The sequence below is a fragment of the Mizuhopecten yessoensis genome, unplaced genomic scaffold (assembly GCF_002113885.1).
Source record: "Mizuhopecten yessoensis strain PY_sf001 unplaced genomic scaffold, ASM211388v2 scaffold10447, whole genome shotgun sequence".
NCBI classification, from domain to species: Eukaryota; Metazoa; Mollusca; class Bivalvia; order Pectinida; family Pectinidae; genus Mizuhopecten; species Mizuhopecten yessoensis.
The window spans coordinates 225,364-253,043 of record NW_018408551.1 but is presented as its reverse complement, the minus strand read 5'-3'; the positions used below and the strand labels follow the sequence as shown (position 1 = coordinate 253,043).

The window sequence follows — 27,680 nt, the reverse complement described above, 5'->3', positions numbered from 1 at the left end:
TCAATCACACGGAACTTTGGTTAATGTAAGGACTTGTAGATTTCTTTATTTTTTTTTTATAAAAGTAGGGTTTCTAATAGAGCATTTATCATATGTTGCCTTAGGCCTAAACGTCTTTGTCCAAACACACACAGAAGCACGTGGCAGTGTTTGTTTACGGAAGTCGGGTGCATTATGGGAAATAAAGGGGCACGAAATTCAAAGTAAGATGGCTTCCTTTGATAGTCTGATCGACAGCCCGAGATTTCATGGTTTCCAAAGGTCGATTCCGCTGAGAGCTTCCAAAGTTCATCTAGGTAATGTACGACACACTACTACTTCTTAGTCTGACAGACAGCAAGTGAAATGATAATAAAAACCAATGGGAAAACGAAATGATTGAATTCCATGTTAGCAGGCGCCCTTATATTTTTATCTGTTGCTACATATGTTATACATTTTGATATAGGTCGGGATGCTGTGACATTAACTAATATGACATTCAACTACCTACCAATAGTATCTTTTTTGTCCAAGTATGATTCTGGCGCTGAATTCGATGCCGAACCATTTTTTTTGAAAGAAAGTGTATTGTATCAACATCCCTGATTGTATTAATTAGTATTTTTTAAATGATTACCATCTGCTGATTTTGTTTAATATTGTTTAACGTTCTATCAACAGCTATGGTCATTTAAGGACGGCCTCCCATGTGTGCAAGATGCATGTGTGTAGTGTTAGTGTTTTGGGAGGCTGTGATATGTTTGTGTTTGTCTCTTTATGATGGCGCGGAACTGATGCAGACTTTATAGTGCTACCTCACTGAAATATACTCCCGAAGACACCCAGCAGAACACCCCACCCGGTCACATTATACTGACAACGGGCGAACCATTCGTCCCACTCCTAAATTGCTGAGCGTTAAGCAAGAGTAGAAACTACCATTTTTACAGACTCTGGTATGTCTCGGCCAGGCCCCAAACAGAACCCAAAGCCTTAACTCGCTTAAGCTTCCTCACAAGGGCGAACGCACAACTAAAGGTCAAAAGCTAGACATTGTCAAGGGAGACATTAGGAAGAAGAAAGTTGTTTAGAATAAAGAGAAAAGATAAGATCCCAAATTTAGTCGCCTCTTACGATCATGCAATGGGTGCAGCATGCAGGTACAATTCTTCCGCCCTACCTGCAGGGACACCATCTGTTGATAACAGAACACCAATGAAAATGACTTCATCTTAAAAACTGAATTCTTGAGAGCTGTTTGAAATTTTAAAATGCACCTGCAAAAAAGTGGGATTTCAAGAAATTCTCTGAAAAGGGTACTCATCCTTATTTTGGCATAAATAGTGCAAACATATATTTTTCTTTTTTACAACAGTATCAGAATCAATATCCTTTTCTGATTTCAAATGAGATTTTCACAGTTCAAGTTTAACATCACTCTGATAATTATAATGCAAAAAATTAATTGGAAAACAAAGTTATGTCCCCTAGGGAAAAATTAGAAATCCTGATAACTCGCCTTCAAGATCCAAATCCGGGGGTTACACGCTTCTTATTTTATAAAGGAAGTATAAATAAAAACCTTTCACTAAATCTGGAGTTGATTACATCTTTTTCAAAGCACAAGGACCATTAGAATAAACTAAACATTCCAAAGGGATGGCTTAGATATAATAGTTAAAATATGGGCTAACCTAGGCCTGGTCCTGGGTTAAAGCTGAGCCAAAATAAATTTGGAGAATTTAAATGGATAACAATATGACTAATTTCCCGGCAAGAACTTGAAAATAGCCAACACAAGGTGACAGTCTGTACCGATCCATTTTCTTAACAGTTTTGGAAGTGGAAAAACATTTAAATTTATGAATTCAATGTAGAATGTAGTAAGGCATTTTCACAACAGCCTCAGTTATTTCATGTTAAAAAAACACAAAATTAAAAAAAGACAATAATCATATTGAAGCACAACTGAAACTGCCTGATCTGACGAGTATAGCGACAAGTCTTACATGGCAAAATGCATTGCCTACATTTTCGAAACCGTGCGACCACCATCTTTCATTTACCATCAGAATCCCCCTTGTGTTAAAATCGTCATTTTCATACCAAGAACGGTTGTGTCAAATTGTCATATGAACAATGAAATTTAAGGTTCAATGTCATGACATTTTGTCATGGTTTTCATGCATGTACTCTTATTAGAAGGAAAAAGCTATATTTCAATAATTTCAGAAATTCTCGTGTGTAACCTGTGCCCCATATGCATTCCATCGATGTTTTGATTGGTACACAACCAAGGGGAATCAAAGATATAAAAACAGCAATAATAACCCTGATTTAACACTGGAAAATATGATAAAATCACTGTACTTCCAAAGTTTTTTTGGGATGTTTTTTCCGCCAAGTAAAAAAAAACAATTTGGATTATCTCCCCTTAGCTTGGGCAAATGAAAAGGATGGCTAGTTGCTGAAACTAAACGCATGCAATCTAGGAAAAAAAAGTAAGTGAAAAAGCACAGGTGCTGCACACACTGATATGTAGTACTAATAACCTGGCCTCCTCTGCCCTCAGACGCAATATAAAAAATATCTTATAGTCAGAAGCTACGTTATAGCTGCTAACTGATATGATGTCACATACTATGTAATCAATGTGTGCAGCACCTATTGAAAAAAAGGGTCTGTAACAAGGGTGCTGGACACTCTAATATGATGTGTTTGTATATAAACTATATGTATTTACGGTTATATTATTGGACCCCAGTGTATAAAGATAAGAAAAAGAAAATCAGTAAAAAAAATCTGCATAATGCAGCTTTCAGATATGATAAGACCCTGATGTACTCAAAACAAACTTGGTTTGAATTTTGAACATTTTGCCTCCAATACCATTATTTTAAGTAGAAAGATCTACCCTAAAATTTTCCTCATCAATCGGGACGTACGCACTGGGTTATCACCCGATATCAGCAATTTACAGGGGAAATCATCAATATCTTCTCACAAAATTCATTGATTTCGGTCTATAGTTTCTGAAGCTTTTGGGTGAATGCATGGGGCATTAAGACTTTTGGAGGCAAAATGGTTTGGGTGACATCAATCAAAATTGGGGTGTAACAGCTTTTGATGTTTAGATTTTGGGGCGAGTCATCTAACACCCTACAATCTAATAATGGAAACAAAAACCAGTAACATTTTTCAACCAATTTCACGATCCAGGAATCACTGTCATATGTTTTGGCAAGGTTGTATGAAGAAAGACAACTTGAATAGAATATTTAAAAAAAAGAAATCTCCTTGGTGGCCAACACAGATCATTTTTTTCACTTGTCATTTTCAAGTATGTTAACAGCTGATTTGTCTCAATACCATCTTGTTCTACTTATACTCCTATGGGGTACTGAACAACTTCAACAATTTGAAGATTAATGTCAGAGGAGGGTTTAGATGGAAAGAGGAAATGCTTTGACTTGAGGAATTAATTTGTTTGTTTTTGCAAAGTGACGGGAGAGGCTACATAATTTTATGTTTGCCTTAAGCTTCCTTATAAACATTTTCAACTACCAACGACTGAAAAAAATGAACAATGGACAATCTTGATGGAACAGAATGTTAAAATTCTCTGTTAATGGCCAGGATGTGTTCATGGTTTTGTTTGTTTGGTATGTGACCAGGATGTGTTATGTGACCAGGATGTGTTCATGGTTTGGTTTGTTTGGTATGTGACCAGGATGTGTTATGTGACCAGGATGTGTTCATGGTTTTGGTTATGTGGTATGTGACCAGGATGTGTTCATGGATTTGTTTGTTTGTTGTGTGACCAGGATGTGTTCATGGGTTTGTTTATTTGGTATGTGACCAGGATGTGTTCATTGTTTTGTTTGTTTGATGTGTGACCAGGATGTGGTCATGGTTTTGTTTGGTTGGTATGTGACCAGGATGTGTTCATTGTTTTGTTTGTTTGCTGTGTGACCAGGATGTGTTCATGGTTTGGTTTGTTTGGTATGTGACCAGGATGTGTTTATGGTTTTGTTTGTTTGGTGTGTGACCAGGATGTGTTCATTGTTTTGTTTGGTTGGTGTGTGACCAGGATGTGTTCATGGTTTTGGTTATGTGGTATGTGACCAGGATGTGTTCATGGATTTGTTTGTTTGTTGTGTGACCAGGATGTGTTCATGGGTTTGATTATTTGGTATGTGACCAGGATGTGATCATGGCTTTGTTTGTTTGGTATGTGACCAGGATGTGTTCATGGATTTGTTTGTTTGTTGTGTGACCAGGATGTGTTCATGGGTTTGATTATTTGGTATGTGACCAGGATGTGATCATGGCTTTGTTTGTTTGGTATGTGACCAGGATGTGTTTGTTTGGTGTGTGACCAGGATGTGGTCATGGTTTTGTTTGGTTGGTATGTGACCAGGATGTGTTCATTGTTTTGTTTGTTTGCTGTGTGACCAGGATGTGTTCATGGTTTTGATGTGTTCATGGTTTTGTTTGTTTGGGGTGTGACCAGGATGTGTTCATGGTTTTGATGTGTTCATGGTTTTGTTTGTTTGGTATGTGACAAGGATGTGTTCATGGTTTTGTTTGTTTGGTATGTGGCCAGGATGTGTTCATGGTTTTGTTTGATTGGTGTGTGACCAGGATGTGTTCATGGTTTTCTTTATTTGGTATGTGACCAGGATGTATTCATGGTTTTGTTTGTTTGGTGTGTGCCCAGGATGTGTTCATGGTTTTGTTTGGTTGGTATGTGACCAGGATGTGTTCATGGGTTTGTTTGTTTGGTGTCTGACCAGGATGTGTTCATGGTTTTGTTTATGTTGTATGTGACCAGGATGTGTTCATGGTTTTGTTTATGTTGTATGTGACCAGGATGTGTTCATGGTTTGGTTTGTTTGGTATGTGACCAGGATGTGTTTGTTTGGTGTGTGACCAGGATGTGTTCATTGTTTTGTTTGTTTGGTATGTGACCAGGATGTGTTATGTGACCAGGATGTGTTCATGGTTTGGTTTGTTTAATCTTGATGGAACAGAATGTTAAAATTCTCTGTTAATGGGCAGGATGTGTTCATGGTTTTGTTTGTTAGGTGTGTAACCAGGATGTGTTCATGGTTTTGTTTGGTTGGTATGTTACCAGGATGTGTTCATGGTTTTGTTTGATTGGTGTGTGACCAGGATGTGTTCATGGGTTTGATTATTTGGTATGTGACCAGGATGTGATCATGGCTTTGTTTGTTTGGTATGTGACCAGGATGTGTTATGTGACCAGGATGTGTTCATGGTTTTGTTTCTTTGGTATGTGACCAGGATGTGTTCATTGTTTTGTTTGGTTGGTGTGTGACCAGGATGTGTTCATGGGTTTGATTATTTGGTATGTGACCAGGATGTGATCATGGTTTTGTTTATGTGGTATGTGACCAGGATGCGTTCATGGTTTTGTTTGTTTGGTATGTGGCCAGGATGTGGTCATGGTTTTGTTTGTTTGATATGTGACCAGGATGTGTTCATGGTTTTGTGTATTTGATATGTGACCAGGATGTGTTCATGGTTTTGATGTGTTCATGGTTTTGTTTGTTTGGGGTGTGACCAGGATGTGTTCATGGTTTTGATGTGTTCATGGTTTTGTTTGTTTGGGGTGTGACCAGGATGTGTTCATGGTTTTGGTTATGTGGTATGTGACCAGGATGTGTTCATGGATTTGTTTGTTTGTTGTGTGACCAGGATGTGTTCATGGGTTTGTTTATGTGGTATGTGACCAGGATGTGTTCATGGGTTTGATTATTTGGTATGTGACCAGGATGTGATCATGGCTTTGTTTGTTTGGTATGTGACCAGGATGTGTTTATGGTTTTGTTTGTTTGGTGTGTGACCAGAATGTGTTCATGGTTTTGTTTGGTTGGTATGTGACCAGGATGTGTTCATTGTTTTGTTTGGTTGGTGTGTGACCAGTATGTGTTCATGGTTTTGTTTGGTTGGTATGTGACCAGGATGTGTTCATGGGTTTGTTTGTTTGGTATGTGACCAGGATGTGTTTATGGTTTTGTTTGTTTGGTGTGTGACCAGAATGTGTTCCTGGTTTTGTTTGTTTGGTGTGTGACCAGAATGTGTTCCTGGTTTTGTTTGTTTGGTGTGTGACCAGAATGTGTTCCTGGTTTTGTTTGTTTGGTGTGTGACCAGAATGTGTTCCTGGTTTTGTTTGTTTGGTGTGTGACCAGAATGTGTTCCTGGTTTTGTTTGTTTGGTGTGTGACCAGAATGTGTTCCTGGTTTTGTTTGTTTGGTGTGTGACCAGAATGTGTTCATGGTTTTGTTTGGTTGGTATGTGACCAGGATGTGTTCATTGTTTTGTTTGTTTGATGTGTGACCAGGATGTGTTCATGGTTTTGATGTGTTCATGGTTTTGTTTGTTTGGTTTGTGACGAGGATGTGTTCATGGTTTTGTTTGTTTGGTGTGTGACCAGAATGTGTTCCTGGTTTTGTTTGTTTGGTGTGTGACCAGAATGTGTTCCTGGTTTTGTTTGTTTGGTGTGTGACCAGGATGTGTTCATTGTTTTGTTTGTTTGATGTGTGACCAGGATGTGTTCATGGTTTGGTTTGTTTGGTATGTGACCAGGATGTGTTATGTGACCAGGATGTGTTCATGGTTTGGTTTATTTGGTATGTGACCAGGATGTGGTCATGGTTTTGTTTGTTTGATGTGTGACCAGGATGTGGTCATGGTTTTGTTTGGTTGGTATGTGACCAGGATGTGTTCATGGTTTTGTTTATGTGGTATGTGACCAGGATGTGTTCATGGTTTTGTTTGTTTGGTATGTGACCAGGATGTGTTATGTGACCAGGATGTGTTCATGGTTTTGTTTGGTTGGTGTGTGACCAGGATGTGTTCATGGTTTTATTTGCTTGGTATGTGACCAGGATGTGTTCATGGTTTTGTTTATTTGGTATGTGACCAGGATGTATTCATGGTTTTGTTTGTTTGGTGTGTGACCAGAATGTGTTCATGGTTTTGTTTGGTTGGTATGTGACCAGGATGTGTTCATTGTTTTGTTTGGTTGGTATGTGACCAGGATGTGTCCATGGTTTCGTTTGTTTGGTATGTGACCAGGATGTGTTCATGGTTTTGTTTATTTGGTATGTGACCAGGATGTATTCATGGTTTTGTTTGTTTGGTGTGTGACCAGGATGGGTTCATGGTTTTGTTTGTTTGGGATGTGACCAGGATGTGTTCATTGGTTTGTTTGTTTGTTATGTGACCAGGATGTGTTCATGGTTTTGTTTATGTGGTATGTGACCAGGATGTGTTCATGGTTTTGATGTGTTCATGGTTTTGTTTGTTTGGTATGCGACCAGGATGTGTTCATGGTTTTGTTTGTTTGATGTGTAACCAGGATGTGTTCATGGTTTTGTTTGTTTGGTCTTTGACCAGGATGTGTTCATGGTTTTGTTTGTTAGATGTGTAACCAGGATGTGTTCATGGTTTTGTTTGTTTGGCGTGTGACCAGGATGTGTTCATGGTTTTGTTTGTTAGATGTGTAACCAGGATGTGTTCATGGTTTTGTTTGTTTGGTAGGTGACCAGGATGTGTTCATGGTTTTGTTTGTTTGGTCTTTGACCAGGATGTGTTCATGGTTTTGTTTGTTAGATGTGTAACCAGGATGTGTTCATGGTTTTGTTTGTTTGATGTGTAACCAGGATGTGTTCATGGTTTTGTTTGTTTGGTCTTTGACCAGGATGTGTTCATGGTTTTGTTTGTTTGGTCTTTGACCAGGATGTGTTCATGGTTTTGTTTGTTAGATGTGTAACCAGGATGTGTTCATGGTTTTGTTTGTTTGGCGTGTGACCAGGATGTGTTCATGGTTTTGTTTGTTAGATGTGTAACCAGGATGTGTTCATGGTTTTGTTTGTTTGATGTGTAACCAGGATGTGTTCATGGTTTTGTTTGTTTGATGTGTAACCAGGATGTGTTCATGGTTTTGTTTGTTTGGTAGGTGACCAGGATGTGTTCATGGTTTTGTTTGTTAGATGTGTAACCAGGATGTGTTCATGGTTTTGTTTGTTTGATGTGTGACCAGGATGTGTTACTGGTTTTGTTTGTTTGGTATGTGACCAGGAGGTGTTCATGGTTTTGTTTGTTTGATGTGTGACCAGGATGTGTTCATGGTTTTATTTGCTTGGTATGTGACCAGGATGTGTTCATGGTTTTGTTTGTTTGGTATGTGACCAGGATGTGTTCATGGTTTTGTTTGTTTGATGTGTGACCAGGATGTGTTCATGGTTTTATTTGCTTGGTATGTGACCAGGATGTGTTCATGGTTTTGTTTATTTGGTATGTGACCAGGATGTATTCATGGTTTTGTTTGTTTGGTGTGTGACCAGGATGTGCTCATGGTTTTGTTTGTTTGGTGTGTGACCAGGATGTGCTCATGGTTTTGTTTGTTTGGTGTGTGACCAGGATGTGTTCATGGTTTTGTTTGCTTGGTATGTGACCAGGATGTGTTCATGGTTTTGTTTATTTGGTATGTGACCAGGATGTATTCATGGTTTTGTTTGTTTGGTGTGTGACCAGGATGTGTTCATGGTTTTGTTTGTTTGGTGTGTGATTTGGACAGGAAAAAAAATGCTTTGACATCCTTTGACGTTGACCTAGGCTAGACTGAGAGAAATTGTATTCAGAAAGTAATATAACAAATAGGCTTTTAAATTAAATTAACAGCTTCCCGCTTCTTTGTGTGATTTTATTTATGGTTTAGTTCCTGTTACATAAGTCAAATTTTGCCAAGGGCAGCAGAGGCCTGAATTTCTTGTTATCCTGATCCCACTTAAATTCCCCATTAATTAAGCAGTGCTGTCAAAGTTTGTTGTTTCAAACTTGTAGAACCATAAGGAAAATTTCTAAACATCAGGACTGTGACTCACAAAGGTTGAACATCAAACATCATGGCTTTTTATACTAATTTCTTGAGATGATAAGCAAATTATATGGCAATCAATTTTATTGTGAGCACAACTTTGTTAACATCATGCTCCAATTTTTCTTTCATTTCCCAAGTTTACTGAAAAAGGTTTTCAGTAAACTTGGGATTTTTCGTAAACTTGGGAAATGAAAATGAAAACAAAATTAAAGATGGGACACTTCTCACACATAAAAGTGATCAGGGGAGCAATATTTGCTGAGTATCTATTTAATGCATGTGTTCTGGTAGAAACAACTCGAGAGACCAGAATCTTTAAATCCTCAATTAACTTAAGATTGAAGAGTTTGGAAGCTAAACTAAACTCATATTTATTTAAGGTGTATTGAAAATAATGTTGCAGTTATCAAATAACGAGTTAAATATATCATGACATTTCATGTCATCTATTGTCGATCAACTTTTGCTTTAAACAATACATGTATATTTTCACCCAAAAAAATCGGCAGACAGAACCAGATTTTGTTGCTGATATCCAGAGGCTATGAGAATCAGCCCCTTCATATCATATTTTAACTTCAGCCTCTTCAAAAGGAACAGCCCCTTAATAATAAACCTAACTTTTGATCCCTGTGGTGCTAAGCACATTACCATAACAATTTAGTCCAAATCTGCCATGTAGTTAAGGAGCATTCAGCAATGTAAATTAAAGCAGATAAGGGACCTTGACCCATTTCACACAACCCCTCAGCCTCCAGGAGGGTCAGATTCTTTTGAGGTTAAGAGACTGGATAAAAGGAGTCAAAGTGGCAGATTCACTTTAAATGACATCTCTTCCCGAACCATTTTTCAGGTTTTAACCAAATTTTAATGATGGCCTTTGAAGACATAAGTTAATTGTCAGATTTCTACTTCTCAATTCCAAAATGACCTGGGTGAGTGATTCAAGCCCTTACGCCTCTTGTAAATAAATGAATATATATTGTAAAAGAAATTAATGGTAACTTGCTTTTTGGTACCTGGTAAATTGTCTGACTGATAGCTCAAATCTGAAACTTTTTTAAGGCTTAAAGGTTTGGCAAGTTGAGTTTTGAGAACATATAGGTTTAAGTGATACACTGTAAATTTGCTTTTCCAACCCACACACTTTGTATTTGTCAAAGCGGCCAGGTACACAAAAAGACAAATACATGTAGTAACCTATTTTAAAAGTATGTGTCTGGTACACCCTAATTACGTATTTACACTGGAATCAAATTAATCAGCTTTAACCTTATGTTGGAAGGTTGCCTGCTCTTTCAGTTTTCATTCCAGTTCATAATCCCTTGAATAACGTTTAATCTTTTTCTTGTAGTAGTTACCTATACACAATAGGTTACACTTGTGTAGCACCCACTGTGTGGTCAAACCTGATCAGTACATGTCCTGGTGTCATTCCAGAACTTTAATATAAACTGATCAGCTTATAATACAAGTTAATACAAATACTTTTGTTGTGTATGCTATCAAAAATAGTGCTATTCATAACAAAAGCTGCTTGTTTGAATTTTAAAATAAAATAAATTCAATAAGACAAGAAATGCAACAATACTAAATATCTTTTTAAAATTTCAATATTTCTCAAACAAAACAAAAATTAAAGTTTGTGTTAAGGGATCATTATGCTTGAATCATGCTTGATAATTTACTTTTGTTAGCTTTAAAGCTTGTGTAGCCTATGTAAACATGTATGTAAAATGTTCAACTTGTGTATTGAACATTCATTTTTTTCTGACTGATTTTGAAGAAACAACTACTGTAAACCATGATATGTTTCTTGCCCGCCAATTTTTAACCCCTTATTCGTTTTTAACATAATTGTGATGCGTTGAATTAAGTTCAATTAGTTACCAACATATTATTAGTAGAGTTGTCTATTATATTATATCACTTTTCTCCCACCTCTGCAAATGTAAGATAGACTTGTCCATTAGGTGGAGCACCAATAAGTTTTGCTTTCAAAATTATCAGCACCATCGATAGCCGCTGATTATATGATATGTGTCATCATATAATAAATATTTTACCGCCAAAATACACTCAGCGTCTGACATCGCCTCAAAGAAATAAATGATTTTCAAACAAAAAGAGTCACTTCACTATGTAACAGGGGTAGATACTGGGTATGTAGGATAAGGAAATCCTACCCCATATATATATATGTGTACATATATGATAGACTCTATCAATCTTTGCTTGAAGTGGAAAAATTCAAAGGAGTGAATATAACCTATTTTACGATAACATACTAATTCCAACTTCACCTATTCTGAATTCAATCAAATCCTTCTTTCATTTATATATATATAGCTATGAAACACTACATTTTAGGCCATAGTGTATCATTGTTGATTCAAGGCAATGATTTTATTTGAATCTGATCAACATTTTCTTGTAATGATGCAAGTAAAAAAAATATCATTGTGTCTTTGTACAAGTCCAGAATATTTTTTTTAACCTCTAGGTCTGTGTTTGCAAGAACATTAATATAATTCCCCATTTTGGTGATAAGACAAAAAAGTCTTTCCCCTGGAGTTGTGATTCTTAAATGTCTAGTCTTCCTTCTGTCTTACTATTTATTTACATACCAGTACCATAGGACAATAGGTCTACGGAATTTATAATTTTCTTATAGATTTTGATCACTAAATGATTCAGTGCTTTATGACAGGTTATTAAGAAATGCATGTTTATTACCATATATATATTTCTAGATTTGAGCAAGGATAGTCAATGGCATATCATACAATATGATTTATGATTGAGATATTATATAATTATCTCCATGTTAAATGAAGCCTCCTAGGACATATAAGAATGTATTTATGATCAATCATAAATCTTTCAAAATCAACAGGATTACACAACCTACAGCTGGTTTGTCAGCACCCTTTGTTTGGGTCATATACTGAATTTTTTATCCAAGTTTTATTTAATTCCACTGTTTTAGTAGTCACTTCACTCAGAAGTTGTGTAGTTGCACTTATTGTTTTCCCCAGAGTGCCCCTGTACCAAAATTGATAGCCAAATGGCTTTCGAAATAGTTTTATTCAAAATTATGTGAGACAATTAACAGGTTTTATCACCACATTCAAAATTGCACACTTGTGCTGCTTTTTTTATCTGACTTGTTATGAGAATTTTGCCACTTTTATAAAATTGACATATTTACCTTGTATTACTGTAAAGACTTAACAGAGGTAATCACCAAACTTTGAAGTTAGTAGTGCACCTTTAGTTATTTTATAAACTTTTTTTTTTTGTGGGAGTTTCATACATGCCATATTTGATTTTTTCCATTTATATACCTAAAATAATTCTATAATCAGCTATTTATTTCTTATTTAAAATATGTTTATGTTATGCATGTTTAATTTTCTGTAAGTTTGTTTTTTGGTGGACTAAAGGGGGGACATACTAGTAGTCTGATATACAGTTCTGGATGTCTTTGTAATAGGATAATGTAATTATTCATTTACCAAAGATTGGTAGGTTTCAAGTTTTTCAAGTTTTTGTATTTCATAATAGTGACCGGTACTTTGCACTTGTATATGTAAAGAATACCTCCCTGATAATAGTCAATGTTAGCAAAGCAGCATATGATTAGAAACTGAAGACTATGCTCTACCTCTTAATCAGGGACTATGTCCTGACATATTGTTTACCATTGCAGGTATAATGATTACAATTGATATTTATTTCTTGGGCCAGACAAAATAATATGTGTTTCCTGTAACATGTTGGAAAATTAGGGTAGGTAGCTACATACTTGTAGGTAAAAAATTTTTTTTTAACAATTTTTGATTTTATATATTTTATATAAGAAAGTGATCTTGACTTTAACAGTGTTTCTTTGAAAATTTGAAAAAGTTTATAGTGTATATGCACACAAAATTAGGGAAGGTAGGGTTAACTACCCGAAATTCCAAATATGTTTTGTTTGGCCTTAAGATATCTGAAGATATCTGAGGTTTACACACAGAACTACTTATTTGATAGTAGCAACATTGTTTGTTTTCTTGATGAAGGAAAGGTAATAAAAATTACAATGAAAGCCACCTGTTTGATTAATTACAAATAATTGCTCATTTTGAGCCAGATTCTGGTTCATGCATACACATATACATACATATACATGTACCACCAATGACATGAGATATTGTTTGACTGGGTTTTAATACATTTTTATAAATCAATTTCTAATCAGTCTCCACTCGTTAACTTAAAAACTTAAGCCTTTTTTTCATTTTATTTGAATATCTTAAATCAACAAGTTATATGAGAAAGTACTGTATGATAATTTTATGCATAATAAAGCACTTGGATGTTGCCTCCAACTGGCCAGTATGACATTAGACATGTCATATTTGGTAAAAGGAAATAATTACAATCAAATAAGATAATTGGTAGCATGTGCCTTACATGTATCCTGTAGTTGATACAAGATAACAGCTAATTCAATAGAAAAGATAACATCTTAAGTATGGCTTGTGGGGATCAAAGGTGACCTTCAGCAGGTAAATGGTGTGAAAACACTTGTTTAATTGGTAAAATCAGTCAGGTGAAGGTGAAACAATCAGTGTTTTATCACCTGGTGCAGATAGATCTACCAATTAACAGGTTAAGGTGTTGTATTTGTTCTGGGTAATTCACCCAAAGGCATTGCTTACACTTCCTGGAGGAAAGTATATATATTTCAAAAATCTCATAACATAATATCATTTTACAATCAGACTTTGAACCAACAACATCTCCATCTCTCCCAGGATTTTACTTTTAAGTGCTTAGATATTTTAGTGCTATTATATGTTATATTGTGTTCCTCTGATCTACCAGCATGACTGTCATATCTAGAACCTCACCTGCACCTTCAGGTAAGAATTATAGTATTTTTCATTATTTCATCTAACAGTATAAAAAATAACAACTTGGTAAACAAAGGGAGGGTAAGGTAAGGAAAAGTGTGTACCTTGTTCTAAAAGTTAGAATAAAGAATAATGGTATTAATATCAAAGTTAATCACATTTAAAATTATCCATTTTATATAAAATTAAAACAAGTAACATACAAAGAGCAAAAATAGTCAACTTATTTAAAACAAAGGGATGGGAAGTTAAGGAAAATTGTGTATTAATCCTTGATCCAAAAGATAGAATAAAGAATAATGGAATTAAGAACAAAGTTTCAATCTTTATTTAATGTATCAATTTGAAATTTAGACAAGCAAACATAGCCATTGGAAATATGCACGTTATAATGATAAAATATAGGTATTATTTTAACAGTTGTAATTACTGTTGTTAATACAACAAGTTAAATAAAAACATCTGATCTTTTGTCACAGTTATCTTTTCATGGTTTTATTAGACACATAATATTGGTTTAATGTGTATTGAGTCTACTCTGAGTGAAAACAGTCTTTGACATATTGGTGTGATTTACAAGGATTTATTTATATAGGGTGGGTCACGACAGGTGTAGCTGCCACCTGCTACTGTGGCTGATAACACCTGACATACAGGTAATTCAAAGCTAGGATATATTTGACCCAAATACCATACAGGTACACAAAGCTATCATCAGTCATCAGTCACAGTAGTGGTGTCAACATGAGTGTCAAAAAAACTTTTTATATTCTGCTTGTGTCCATGTAGATAATGACCTTATTTAGGTTTCCAAAAAAAATACCTGCTTTTGTTAACTTGAGAATGTAATATTTTATCAAACAGCAGCCTTTTTTTCTCTTTTATGATGTAATATAACAATTAAACTGCAGTGTGAATCAAGTCAAATTTCAATCTTCTGTTTTTTAATGAAATATACTAAATAATTTTGATAATAAATAATTAAATAACACAGTTATTTAACTTAAAACAATCAAATTTGTTTTTCTTTAAAAAAATGACAACAGCTTTAAATTTTCTTATAGCAATTTTTTTACTTTTAAATAAAACATAAATATTTAAACCTTGAGATTTAATCTTTTAATGTTGTTAATATTTCTCCATGTCCTTAATGAAGTTCATATCGCGAGTTCAAGTACCAAATGAAATAGAGTGTTTTATATTACTGCACTAGACTTTTGATAATATGGTAATTCTTAATTATTGTATTAATAAGTATTGTAGAGGTAAAAAATGTAATACATCCCTATTATAGATATAAATTATATCTATAGATTAAAAAATATATTGCAACAACTATCAGGATGCTTACTAATTCAAATGTTATTCTGAAATCATTACGTATAGTCAATAAAATTAACAAAACGTAAAAATTATTCTAATAATTTATTTATTTTTAAACTACTTCCAAAATTATTTTGGTTGAATTTTAAAACGAAAAAAAAATAGAAAATGCAAATCAGTTGCAGTGATGAAACTATTTTTGGCTGTATAATGTGTCATGTACTGTAAATGTTTCTGCCTTTTGAGGGGACTTTACTAAATAGAAATAAATCAAAATCTGCATACAAACAAATCTCAAATTTATGATTTGCAGAGGAGGAAACTCCTTTATTACCCTTAACAGCAAAACTTCAGGTATTCAGGATTTTTATTTCTATCAGACATACAAAGTATGTAACAAGAGGTCAATATGTATCATATTCATATATAAATGGTGGATAGATAACAAAGGCATAGTAGAAAACACATATATTACCCATGTCAAGTAATACTGATCATAATTGGTGCTGTAGTAATCATTCAATGTTGAAATATAAAATAAACATGTATAGATGATCAAACAAACTTCAGATGATAATTTCTAAGTTAATCAGTAATGCTTGATAAAACATAGATTCGATGAATCTATTGGTCTTTTTCCATCACTACAACATATTATAGTGAACACTTTTCACAAATCTTAAGTATAATTAATTTTAGGTGTGTCTATTCTAATTCAAAACTGGTTTCACTACATTTTTATTTTTCATAGTGTTTAGTTAATTAGTGCTGTTTGTGGACAAATCATTAGTTCATTAGGTAATCTCTTAAAAAATCAAGAACTGGTTATTCCTTCAAAGATTCAAGTGTCTTTAATTGAAATTTTCTCAGTTTTAAACAGAAATTAAAAAAAATAAAACAAAACAATGTAATGAAATTTTTATTTGACATAGTGATTTTTTGAATGTGTGACAGAAGTTTAACCTGTCAGATGACCAATAGGTGGAAATAACAACAGCAATACTCATTGCAAATAACAATTAAGCACAGAAGCTTTTTGTCAGTTATACTGCCACTAAGTTCATGACAAAAGAAACATATCTGTATAATAAGAGTTTGAAGGCAATACTCCTCCCAAATACCAATTATGGACAGTAGCTGATGTCAGACTCAATTACACCTGTACATTTTTACCTTAGTGTGGACACAATAGATTCTGTGGGAACAGGTAGATGACCTAATCCCATTACATTACTATGTATTGACCTCAGAGATTGCTAAGACAACATCTTGAACCTCCCTTTGTTTACTGGCGATAGCTAGGATGTCAGTCAGATTCATATTTGCATATTGGTGTCAATTTCATACCTGTGGAGCACAGGTAGATACTTTGTAGTAGGTGCCTTCATTAAATACAGGTGTACAAGTTGTAAGCATCACAAAGATTCTGGATAAGATAGAGTGAGGACTATAGCCTTTGTTAAAGCTCAGCTGCTAGTTACATTAGAACTGTGAGGATGAGGTTTGTGTGGAGTCGTTCTGTGTGGGATAGCCCCTGTAAGGATAGGTTACTAGCCGGACCTGTAGACAATACAATGGCAACCAGCTCACCGGGAATCAGAGGTACATAATATACTTTCAAATTGTTTTTATTAATTTCTATTTGTATATAATATACAAGTTTAAACAAGGTTTTTTTAGTTATCTTATATATTAATGTTTTTTTCGTTGATAGATAGAGATGTATATAAAAAATATGTTAAAAAATGTCTCAGATATGTCTATATTGAATCAGAGCATTATTTCTTTACGTCAAATAAAAAACAACATTTTATTATAGAAATCATATTTATATTATTGAAGTTTTAAATAAACAACAATTGCAGATAATTTTCAGTTTTGTATTTAAATAGTCTAGCTTCAACTTTATTCATATTCAGATAATCAAATTAAATGTGAATCATTCTGTAACAACATCTTGAAACTATTCCTGAAAATAAAAAGTTATTTATCTCAATAGAATTTTTTGCGAAGAGAAATGTAAGCAGATGAATAGTATTTCATGAACATGTTTCCAACATTAATTTAATATGGAGTTATATATATTTGTTTTAAAAACAGATATGGAGCTGTTTTCTATCAATAATTTTCATTTCTTACAAAGGATATTGTTAATTTCTTAGGTCTCCCTTTTTAAAAACAAAAGCCTTTTTCATATTATTGTGATTTAAAATGATTATATTAAGATGGGTCATTGGCTACATTATATATATATATATATATATATGTGTTGGATTTCCAAGAAATGTTTGTGAATGGAGTACATCTTATTATCATGTTTTTGTTCCCTATTCAATCATTTAGTGTTGTTAGTTGTTGACAGTCATAGCAGTTTGAATAACTAGTTCGGAAGTAGATTTTATTTAACTTGAGCAGAGACGTAAATATTATTGTAATATTTCACTGATTTGAGTTAATAAAACCAGTGACTTTTTTTATAGCTATTATGGTCAGACATTCGTTGTATTTTTAATAAAATTCAATTGAGGATGGTTGGGGAGCAAAGATCATTATTTATTTATTTTATATATATATTTAGGTAATTAAAAAAAAATGACCTCAAATTATTTCCCTGAAAGTAATATTTGTTGTATAGCAAAGATAACTAATCATGCTTTGTAGAGTTATTGTGAAGTGTGTATGTTAAATATTAAAATAGATTTTAAAAAAAAACAATACTGAATTCATTAATTCACCTTTGGATATATTGTAACTCTGGCTATTTTCTTCAGTTTTATACTTGTAATTGATAACGTAATATGTATAATAAACTAACTTTAATTAGTTTATTTTGCAACCTGCACTGTACCTTAAAACCACTATGTAATATTAAAGTTATAACCCAATAATTACGGTATACCCTGGGGTCAAAAAAAGGCCACTTTTACTAGAAAAGGTGTTGTGGCATCATCCTTCAGCAGACTTAAATGCTTGTCATGAATTTTCACATAAATATATATATAATAAGAGGTATATTGCAAAGACAATGACAATTGTTTTATTCTCATAAACAATACAGTGTAGATAATACATATATACAAATGGGTGACAATAATACATGATGGAACAGGATGGATATTAGTATTGTAAATTAATTATGTCATTAATATCGGTAATAAATTAAGCCAATGATGTCAATTCATGTAGTGTTACATAATTTAATAATGTATGATATTTAACTGAGTTTGGTCTTTCATAATAATATCTGGACAATGTTTTTGCCTACTTTTGAGAATTGGTTGATGTGTACATGTTAACAGATACAGATAATGAAAATCATCGCCGATTTCTCTTAAATAACATAACACCATAATCTATTTTCACATGGTATATTGAACCACCTACCACTTTCAATTGGTAACTTAGTATTACATGTTCTAAACTTACAATACGCTTTGGCTTTGGTTAGTTTCGGAGGGAGATAGTAAGTACTTTTCTAAACAAAGTTTGTACTTATATATTCTATAATTGATTCCTTCCGGAGAGGTATAAATTTCATTTCTCGAGTTTGATATAAATTTTCCTTTTTGTGTATAAAATATGGTGCTCTTTAACCAATGTTTACTTGGAAACACTTGACTATTAAATATATGTATCAGATGCATTCTTCAAAAAATACTTTTCACATATTTTACTCATGTTGATTCATAATTTGACAATAGAGATGAGTGGTTGTTGATGGGGGATGGGGAAAATACATGTAAGAAAAAGCACATTTGACATACATGTTGATTGGATTTAATTTTTTAGATTTGAAAATGTTCTTAGTGCTTTTCATATTCAAATTAATTAATTATTGTAAAAAGATACCTCCTAAAAATACAGTACTTAAAATAGTTCTATGCTTTAATATAGCACTAATAAGATTAGTCCCATGTTAAAAATATAGCAACTTTACCTTAATCTTTTTGGAAATTATGTAAAGGGTAAATGTTATGAACAGGGAATAGTACTGATAGAGCTGGTATATAAATATAAACAACTAACTGGATATAAAGCATTATTTATTAGATCCATCTCAAGGGAATATTGAACCTTGTTTTATTTCTTGTTATCTCTTCTATAGATGAATATCAGTTGAATCCATGTCCTTTTATGCAAGAATGTATACTATCCCAACAACATAAACTACATGTTATTGCTAAATAATGTCCATGCATATAGCAGCGTTGAGTTGAAGAACATATTACTGCTTATGAAGCATATACTAATTTACTTATAGTATTAATCTCAAGTAATATTGAACTGAATACATTTAATTACAAATATTATAATCAAAGCTGTTGACTTCCTATAAGTGTTAGAATACAATTAAACATAGATTTTAAGCAGTATGATTAATTATAAGTAATAAGGCACTGAAGTATGGTTTTGGTCTAAAACATTATAAGTTTGTATTTAACCAATTTATTGTATTGATGCAAAACAATGTTGTCAGACAAGTACTGCCCATAACAAAGAATTTAATTAAAAGTGCAGGGCAAATTTAAATGCTTATTTGAACACATGTCTGGTTGCATTGAAAATTTATAACTCACAATATGTCTGATATATTTCTGTAACAAAATCGAAAGATTTCTAGAAATTAAGTGTAAAATAATATCCTGTGGATGAAACATAAAATAGAGTTTAATCTTATTTGCATGAAGAGTGATATTTTCAGTATTTGAATACACAATGGGTGAAAATAAATATGTGAAAATAAATCTACTGTACTGTTTAAAAGTCAAGAGAAAACAAATGACATCAAAATGATTATAAGTTATAATATGATACTAACAACAGCTGTTGAATTATACAGATAATATATTAAATATATTTGAAACATTTACATAAACATGTACTTCAACTTCATTTTTTCTTCATATTTTTCAATAAATGAATTAGGTTTATAAGTATATAAATATCAGTTAAGTGTAGCAGGATGTATATATATCACAGGATCTGGACATTCCTTACATTGCTTACCTTGTGGGAACTTTTTCTTCTTTCATGGAATTAATGGTTATAACAAAGAAAGTATTTCCTGTATAAATGAGAAAGATCCCACTATGTCTGTGATAGTGAAGGTCACAATAAAACTAATGGAAGAAAAGTCAACATCTGAAATGTTTCATGAAAGGTGTTGAGGAATGGTATACAAACAGCTTGTATCTGGGAAAACAGGTAGATTGACCAGGTGCTATTATCTTCTCCTAATACTCATCCTAGGTGAAATATCAGCTCAAGTTTATCATTAATGGCCATAAGATGTTGTGATAAGTTTACATTGTATAAGTCAAACACAACATGAAAAAGGTTAGAATACAATGGCCAAGATGTTGTGTTAAGGATTTTCTGTACTGGTCAAGGGCTAAGGTCAAGCATATGTGGTCAGTGTTGTGATATGCTATTGGGGGCTATTTACTTAGAGCAAGGTGTTGGTGTTGTTTTGGTCACCACAAGTCCTCAATAACATCTGTCAGCAGGTTCTCAGACTCCTAGATATTGTTGTCCAAACACTGACCACCTACCATATATATACTGGCCAGAATCAAGTCAAGTCATTCAACATTTTCCATTCCTACTGGTTAGCAAATTAGGGTAGAATTACTGTAACAAGATTAAGTCTTTTTTGACACTTGTACTATCTGCTGGTTAATTGTTTTGAGCATCTGCTATCACTGGTATATAGGACAGTGGTCAGTTTTGAGCTATACCACAGGACAGTAGTTGTGTGAGAAGTAGTGTAGTTAGACATTTGGTGAATATACTTTGACATCATGACTAGGACACTGGATACAAGTAATATGACCATTAATTCTACAAGAAGAGGTATTTAATACTACATGTATTTATTGTAACTTTTTGTCACTTTTTTTCTTTCTGTGTTTTTAACATGTGTTGTTTTGCTTCAGATTTTTAATTTTATTCCTAATACCTGTTAATATATTATCATAAAAGTCTGTCCTTGTTTAAAAGCTCCTAAGTTTAAAATATTTATGATAATTCAGTATACTTTTTTTCATTACTTTAAATATTTTATTAATATTTTTTCAAACAACTAATTAGAAAACAATTATAAATTATAATTTAAACAGGTTTTTCCAGTATTTTGTGAGCTTTTTATTTGATCTGGTGCAAGTAGAATTTTTCTGATGATTAGAAATCGTGTAAGGAGAAAACTACTGATGGGGTTTTTGAGTAAGGAGTTTTTTCTACCAGATTAAAAAGATTTGCTATTGAAAAATCTGTAATGTATTATTTTCTTTTCCAGGTCCATTCCGTGCAACACAGATATGGAACGAGATCATTGAGCACCTGAAGACCAAGGTGGAGGTGAAGCGTCGCCGCTACAAGATGCGCAACTACGACAACTGTTTCTGTGGGACGGATGCTGTAGACGTTGTTTTACACTACCTTCTCGGCGATCGCAACACCTTCAGCAGTGACCTGTCCAGGGAAAAAGCCATCAAGGTAGGCACTACACAAGTATATTAGATAGTTCATACCTGTCAATCTTACTGTTTTAGTGCTACAAGTTTCCAGCATTAAAATAAAACGATGCCCTGGAGACAATTATTCATGAAAAATTTGGTTTCTCATTAAAAAAATGGAATTAACATTCAAAAATATTGTTAGCTTGAAAAACAGCATAATTGCACATTTATATATATATGTAAAACATTTTTTCCCATTAAAAACATTCTGTTTTTGTGAGGAAATGATATAAATATTTAAGCTGACAACAAGAAAATTGTATATAATGGCCAACTTGTCATATTCTACATAAGGCTAGGAGATGATAGTTACAGAGGATGAAAAACAAATGATTATCAAGTTGAAGTTTGGGCAAGCTTAGTATTTTATTGTAATGGTAATGCAAAGCAGGTTTAGTTTGAGCAAATTATTCTTTTTACTGATACAACCACCATGCAAAGACAGTTTTATAAGAAATCTTGGTTACATTCAACTTGCACTTAAAATATACCTTTAACTTTGTATCTTTGTGACATCTAGTGATAAAAACAGACAGTGTACAATTACATTGATGATTTAACATTAGGGTTTTGAGGCCTATATCTAAAGTTTTGTTTTCCATCTACAGCTCTGCCAGTCTCTCATGGATCGCAACGTCTTCAGCCCTGTCAGTTCACGAACCAGCGAGATCAAGAAGACATTTGATGATAGTCACAGCAAGTTGTATCGGTTTGTTGGCCCTGACCTGGAGCATGAGGAGGAGAATCGTATCGAGGAGTCTGAGGAGTCTGACGAGGACCAGAACTACTCCATCGTGGTGGACTGCCGCAGCAAAAGCGACAACATGAGGTAAGTTTTCAATGAAAACGCTATAAACGATGACATTGATTCAAGAAAACTACAAATAAAAGTATGTTTGGACTTGTTTGAACACAAATTCCTGTATTTTTATAATAGTTCAAAATTATCCAGAGTATTGTTATAGAAATATTTAATTCATAACAAAATTCTGCTAATGAGTTGTATTGCCAGACCTGGTCTCTTTGACAGAGCCATTTTGATGTCAGCTTTAGACAATATTATAAGCATATTTTCTACACCAGTGCTCAATCCAACATAAATACCATTTGATGCAGCTTTCAAACATAGCATGATTAAATTTATCAGTTACCAAACTGCAACTTGAATTGTCTTTCTAAGGAGTTGTACACAGGATACTTTAAATCCCTTTTATGATTGGAAATACATGTATGATCTTTTATGTAATTTACCAAATTGCACAATAATGAGACACAAATCTCAGGTTACTGATTTACAATGGAAGAAAGCATAAAACTCTAAAAATAAATCACAGGTATTATTTAAGGTAGCATACAACCTTAACTCATTATTCAAATTTCAACGAGTTACTCCTATTTAACCTTGTATAGTTTCCTTGTCTAACAAAATTGCTTTTCACTTGACAGAATTGACCCCAGCATTGAGCCCGACCTGATGGAGGATGGTGTCATCTGTAACCCCATAGCCGTCAACAAGAAAGGTCAGGTTCTCCAGGAGATCATGTCCCTCCAGGACTCGTACAGCCGTAGACGTAGTCGCAGCTCTCTGAAGTGTGCCAACACCTCCATGTTGATGCGTAGCATGAAGGAGAAGCATGATGTATCTCCTGAAGGTTCGTGTTGTCCTAGTAATGCACTTAAATGACATTCAAAAATCTGGTTAGCAAATTGAAATTTAATAATGTGTTCACCAAATTTGGATAGAAATTATATTATGTAAAAAAAATACACTTACCGGGTAACAAAAAAAAACATGCAAAAATTTCAATACTTTTTTTAAGTGAAAATAAGGTATTCAATGAAAAAGAAAAACCAATTATATTTCATTTGATGAAAAGTTTTACATTATTATGAAATGAAGCTTTCCAGTTTTGAATGTTTTTGTAATTATGTTGTAAAAACTGTATTGCAAGTTCAACTGTGTTGTTTAAATTTTATATTTAGAAATGCCTGAAATTTGCATGAACAATGTATTAGATTACTTGTATGATATTGAATGAAATCGTTGCATTTTGTTAAAAATAATCTCACATATCAAATAATGTTATGTCACAAGTTATATTGGCAGTAAGCATGTTTCTGACAAAAGTTTCAGGCATATTAAATTACATGGAAGCAACTGGAAACAAAAGAAAACATTTGAATAAAAGAAACTCAAAAAATTATTCCTGTTAGGACCTTTCATGTTTTTAAACACAGACGTTTCCATAAAGTAAGCTTTATATTCCTATTAAAATGTTACAGTATTCATGTCATCACTCTTCTGTGTGGACCATATGTTTGATATCATTGTTTTTGTTTATCAGGTTTAGAGGAGCTTTGGAAAGAGGTTGCCCTGTGCCAGCTGTTGACCTTGATCGACCTTCCGTTCCTTGATGGCCTCCTAGTCGACGAGAAGCCCAGTAAGAAGTACATCAAGCAGAACCTCATCATCTCCAATGTGGTGGCCAAGCACTGGAACATGCCCTCATCGTCTACTGGCCAGGATCCCTTCATGTCTTCTGCCCTCAGCTGTATCGAGTGTCTGCCGAAGGGGATCAGTGTCTTAGAGAACAGCTTTGTCCGTGATACTAACCCTGCTGCCAAACTACAGGCCTTCCACATCATCAGCGAGCACTACACCAGTCAGCTTGACGAGTCTCTACTCCCTGAGCGCTTCATTGACCTTCACCTTGCTGTCCTCAACTTCATCCTCCAGCAGGCAGACCAGAAGGCACTTGAGGCTCTTCAGCTCGACATGATCCTGTTGCCGTGGCACGTGAGAGAGGAACTGCAACGTCTCCTGCGATTCATGGCTGCCATCAAGAACGAGTCCATACAGATTGATGCTAAGGTAAATTTCACATATGCTTTAATACAAGCCTTAAGTGTAAAATTATAGAAAATGTTCACAGGCATTCCTGTTTGGATTGCAAATTTAATTTCATCAAAAACTCTTCCTTTTAAACATTTCAGACTTGTTGGAATAAAAAATTAAGAATAACTAAAGCAAGATTGGATGATTAAACTTTTTTTTTTCAAGACATACATCATAACAGCCCCCTGTAATTGTATTACACTAGTATACTGATATCATGTGAGCAGTAAACACGTTATTGTCACATTGATCACCTTCACATGTAGTTGTTTACCTGGTATGTCAAACTAGAATAACATTCCCATGACTTTGTCAGGGAATATAAATAAATAAGGATGAGCAGTGAAAAGTTAAATTAGCCTTTGCATTACATTATTTCAAATCAAATAATTAAAGGTCTTTTCTTCACTAATGCATGTTAAAATATTCTTCAAAATGTAAAATTTCTATAATCTTAAATTCTTTCTCATTCTAGGATGACAATGAGACCCTTCTCTTGAACAAGTTCACTGACAGCATCATGAAGCACAAGGTTGTGGCCCCCAAGCTTGCTCGCATTCTCGTTGGGTTTATGGTTGTTAATGTGGAGGAAATCTTCGTTATCCCAAAGGAGATCCGTGACCGTGTCAACTCCCGCATCGACGATCTCCGTACCGGAGAGGTCTCACCAGTTAGAGGTAATTATCACATATACTAAACTGATAGTTTTTACTCCAAACTAATTGCATAATAGTAACTATTTTTTCTTAATCCTCACTTTGACCTAGATGGTTTCTTTTCAACATTTTTTTTCATCATTTTTATAAGTATTTGGTAGATATTCTTTTATTTTATCTTCACGTGTAAAAATCTTAATTCACTACTGCTAGATCTGCTTTTAGAGATATAAATGATAATAAATGAAAATATAATCATATAATTTATCCCATTTATCATAGTTTCTATTAAACAACATTTTGATGTCTTTCAAAAAACTAATATCCAATTACTTGTTTCCTTTCAGAAAACACCTACTGCCAGCAGGTTACACCCCAGGAGTATGAGCAGCAGGCCACAGACTGTACTGCAGAAGCCCTAGTGTCCATGGTTAATGGTATCCTTGACAACACAGACATGACTCTGAAGGAGAAGAAACAGAAACTCCGGCAGTTCCAGAAACATCATCCCTCCCTCTACGATGCTCACTTTTCCGGGATGCTGTAGACAGACTTACATTTGATACTAGCAAAACAAGATGGTGCTTAGATATACTTCCTAGTTGTGTGTGACACACCTCAACATAAAGTGCAATTATTGTGTTAAATATGTGATATTTGTTAATACTACCTATACTAAATGACTTTATTTCTCGATGGACATAAGGAAAACTTATAAATCAGGCCATTATTCTGTTTATGTGATAATCAACGGGTATAACTTGATGGACTGAGTGTCACTATTAGCAGGTATTACCTGATGGATCTAGTACGAGACCATGGTACGCTGTCTCACATAGAACGGTTCCATTTACGGAATGCATAATATATTAGTATAAAAGTAACTTGAAAAGCTACTGTGTAGACACTATTCCTCTCTATATCTACCTGTCACTGTTTCACATTGATATTATGTATCATGCCATATGTGATATTTATACTATTTGTACAGCATTTCAATTTGTACATAGAAGATGCCTTTAAAAGGCATTGAAATTTGTTGATATCCAAAGTATTTATTCACAAAATATATTTATTTGTATATATTGTATATTATTTGGTATGAATGAAAAATATGAATGAAAAATCAAATGAATAGTTTGATTTAAATGAGAGACATCCAATAATGAGCGGTCAAATGTTTATTGTACCATGATAATCTCACAGAAACTTCTGCCAACATCCTTCTAGTGTTTTTTGATACTCGAAGTGAGTGATATTATGTATGTCAGCTGATTGATGTATGAGTGGAATATGTACATATCAAATCATGTTTTATCTTGATTAAAACATCAAAATTTGACTTCATCTCTTGAGTCTTTTATTTTAATAACATGTAAAGTAAAACCTTGCTATATTGTTAATGTCGCTGTATGTCTACAGACATCTATTGTTGATAACCTTCAATAATACCACAATTCTATATAATAACAGATGGTGGCAATCTAACAAGGTTTTACACTACATATATTAAAATGATTTACAATTGTGTGCACTAGTACACTGTAAGAAATGTCTTGATATAGTTGTACAATGTTTAGGAATGTAAGCATTTCTTTTTTAAATTTTCCTCTCAATGGTGCTATTTGGAGGGGGGATGTAATATTACCAGAACACTACAACCTAATTCCTTTATATACAACTGTAAACATAGAACTAAGTTAAACATTGCTGACTTAACAACAAACCCCTTTAAAGGTCTTTTGCTCTCATCAAATTGTAATACTGTTTCCCACAACATCAGTATGCACATACAAATATACAAGTCTTAGACTCCAATAACTAATATGCACAACTAAGAACTATTATAAAGTAGATATAATATAATATAATATAATCATACACGATTGATCAGATATTAAGTATAGACTTTTTAGAAGTAACCTGAATTAGATACTTACTATGGTTTCTCAATTGTTTTACATTTTTGCAGGCGAATAATTGGATTAATTGATAGACGGACGAACGACGAAAATAATAGGGTCTAATATGCATATTTACATTTCTACTGAACTTGGACTCAATATACCTACTTAACATTTTAAAGGTTATTTTTCAATGAACTTTTCAGTTGGCGTATGAATACATGAGCATATTATCAACCTGATTACTCTGTTATTCCGCGGAGCGCGGGAAGTAGTTCCATTCATAGATTGCTTTCAATTTGTTGTTTTTTGTCAGAAGTATTCAATTGAATTCAAAAAATAATTAACATCTTAATTTGCTTATTCATCTTACCAGGACGACGTCTCACAGTGAGTGATGGCGCCATAAGTTTTGATACCTTCCGTGGTGTAAGACTTGCACAAGACCGATATTTTAGAAATTATCCGAACAAATATCAATATCGCTCTGAATGTAAATATAAGGATAGAGTCCCATTTTGTTGAGGTTTATTGGGTATAAACCTTAATGGGTTCATAAAATTTGTCTCAAGACCAATTGAGGTTT

General features: G+C 33.6%; 1 protein-coding gene across 4 annotated transcripts; it reads left to right on the top strand.

Moving 5' to 3' along the window:
- Positions 1 to 198: 198 nt before the first annotated feature.
- Positions 199 to 26,531, top strand: LOC110460682 (DEP domain-containing protein 7-like). Of its 4 annotated transcripts, none has more exons than XM_021513729.1 (7): positions 199 to 296; positions 21,416 to 21,615; positions 22,247 to 22,467; positions 23,085 to 23,290; positions 23,984 to 24,510; positions 25,010 to 25,211; positions 25,538 to 26,531. In XM_021513729.1, exons 1-7 carry the CDS (start codon positions 209 to 211, stop codon positions 25,735 to 25,737), a joined length of 1,644 nt encoding a protein of 547 aa, XP_021369404.1. In that variant the 5' UTR covers positions 199 to 208; the 3' UTR covers positions 25,738 to 26,531. The 4 variants fall into 4 exon arrangements, with proteins under 4 accessions (XP_021369404.1, XP_021369406.1, XP_021369403.1 ...); XM_021513731.1 differs by lacking the exon at positions 199 to 296 and adding an exon at positions 13,721 to 13,806; XM_021513728.1 differs by lacking the exon at positions 199 to 296 and adding an exon at positions 16,521 to 16,722.
- The last annotated feature ends 1,149 nt before the right edge of the window (positions 26,532 to 27,680 follow it).

Bases quoted from the DNA above. Each gene is read 5' to 3' on its own strand.
- LOC110460682 (XM_021513728.1), top strand. From the start codon at position 16,617: ATGAGGTTTGTGTGGAGTCGTTCTGTGTGGGATAGCCCCTGTAAGGAT. The intron at 22,468-23,084 runs GTAAGTTTTCAA...TTCACTTGACAG, and splicing joins AGCAAAAGCGACAACATGAG to AATTGACCCCAGCATTGAGC. The intron at 25,212-25,537 runs GTAATTATCACA...GTTTCCTTTCAG, and splicing joins AGAGGTCTCACCAGTTAGAG to AAAACACCTACTGCCAGCAG.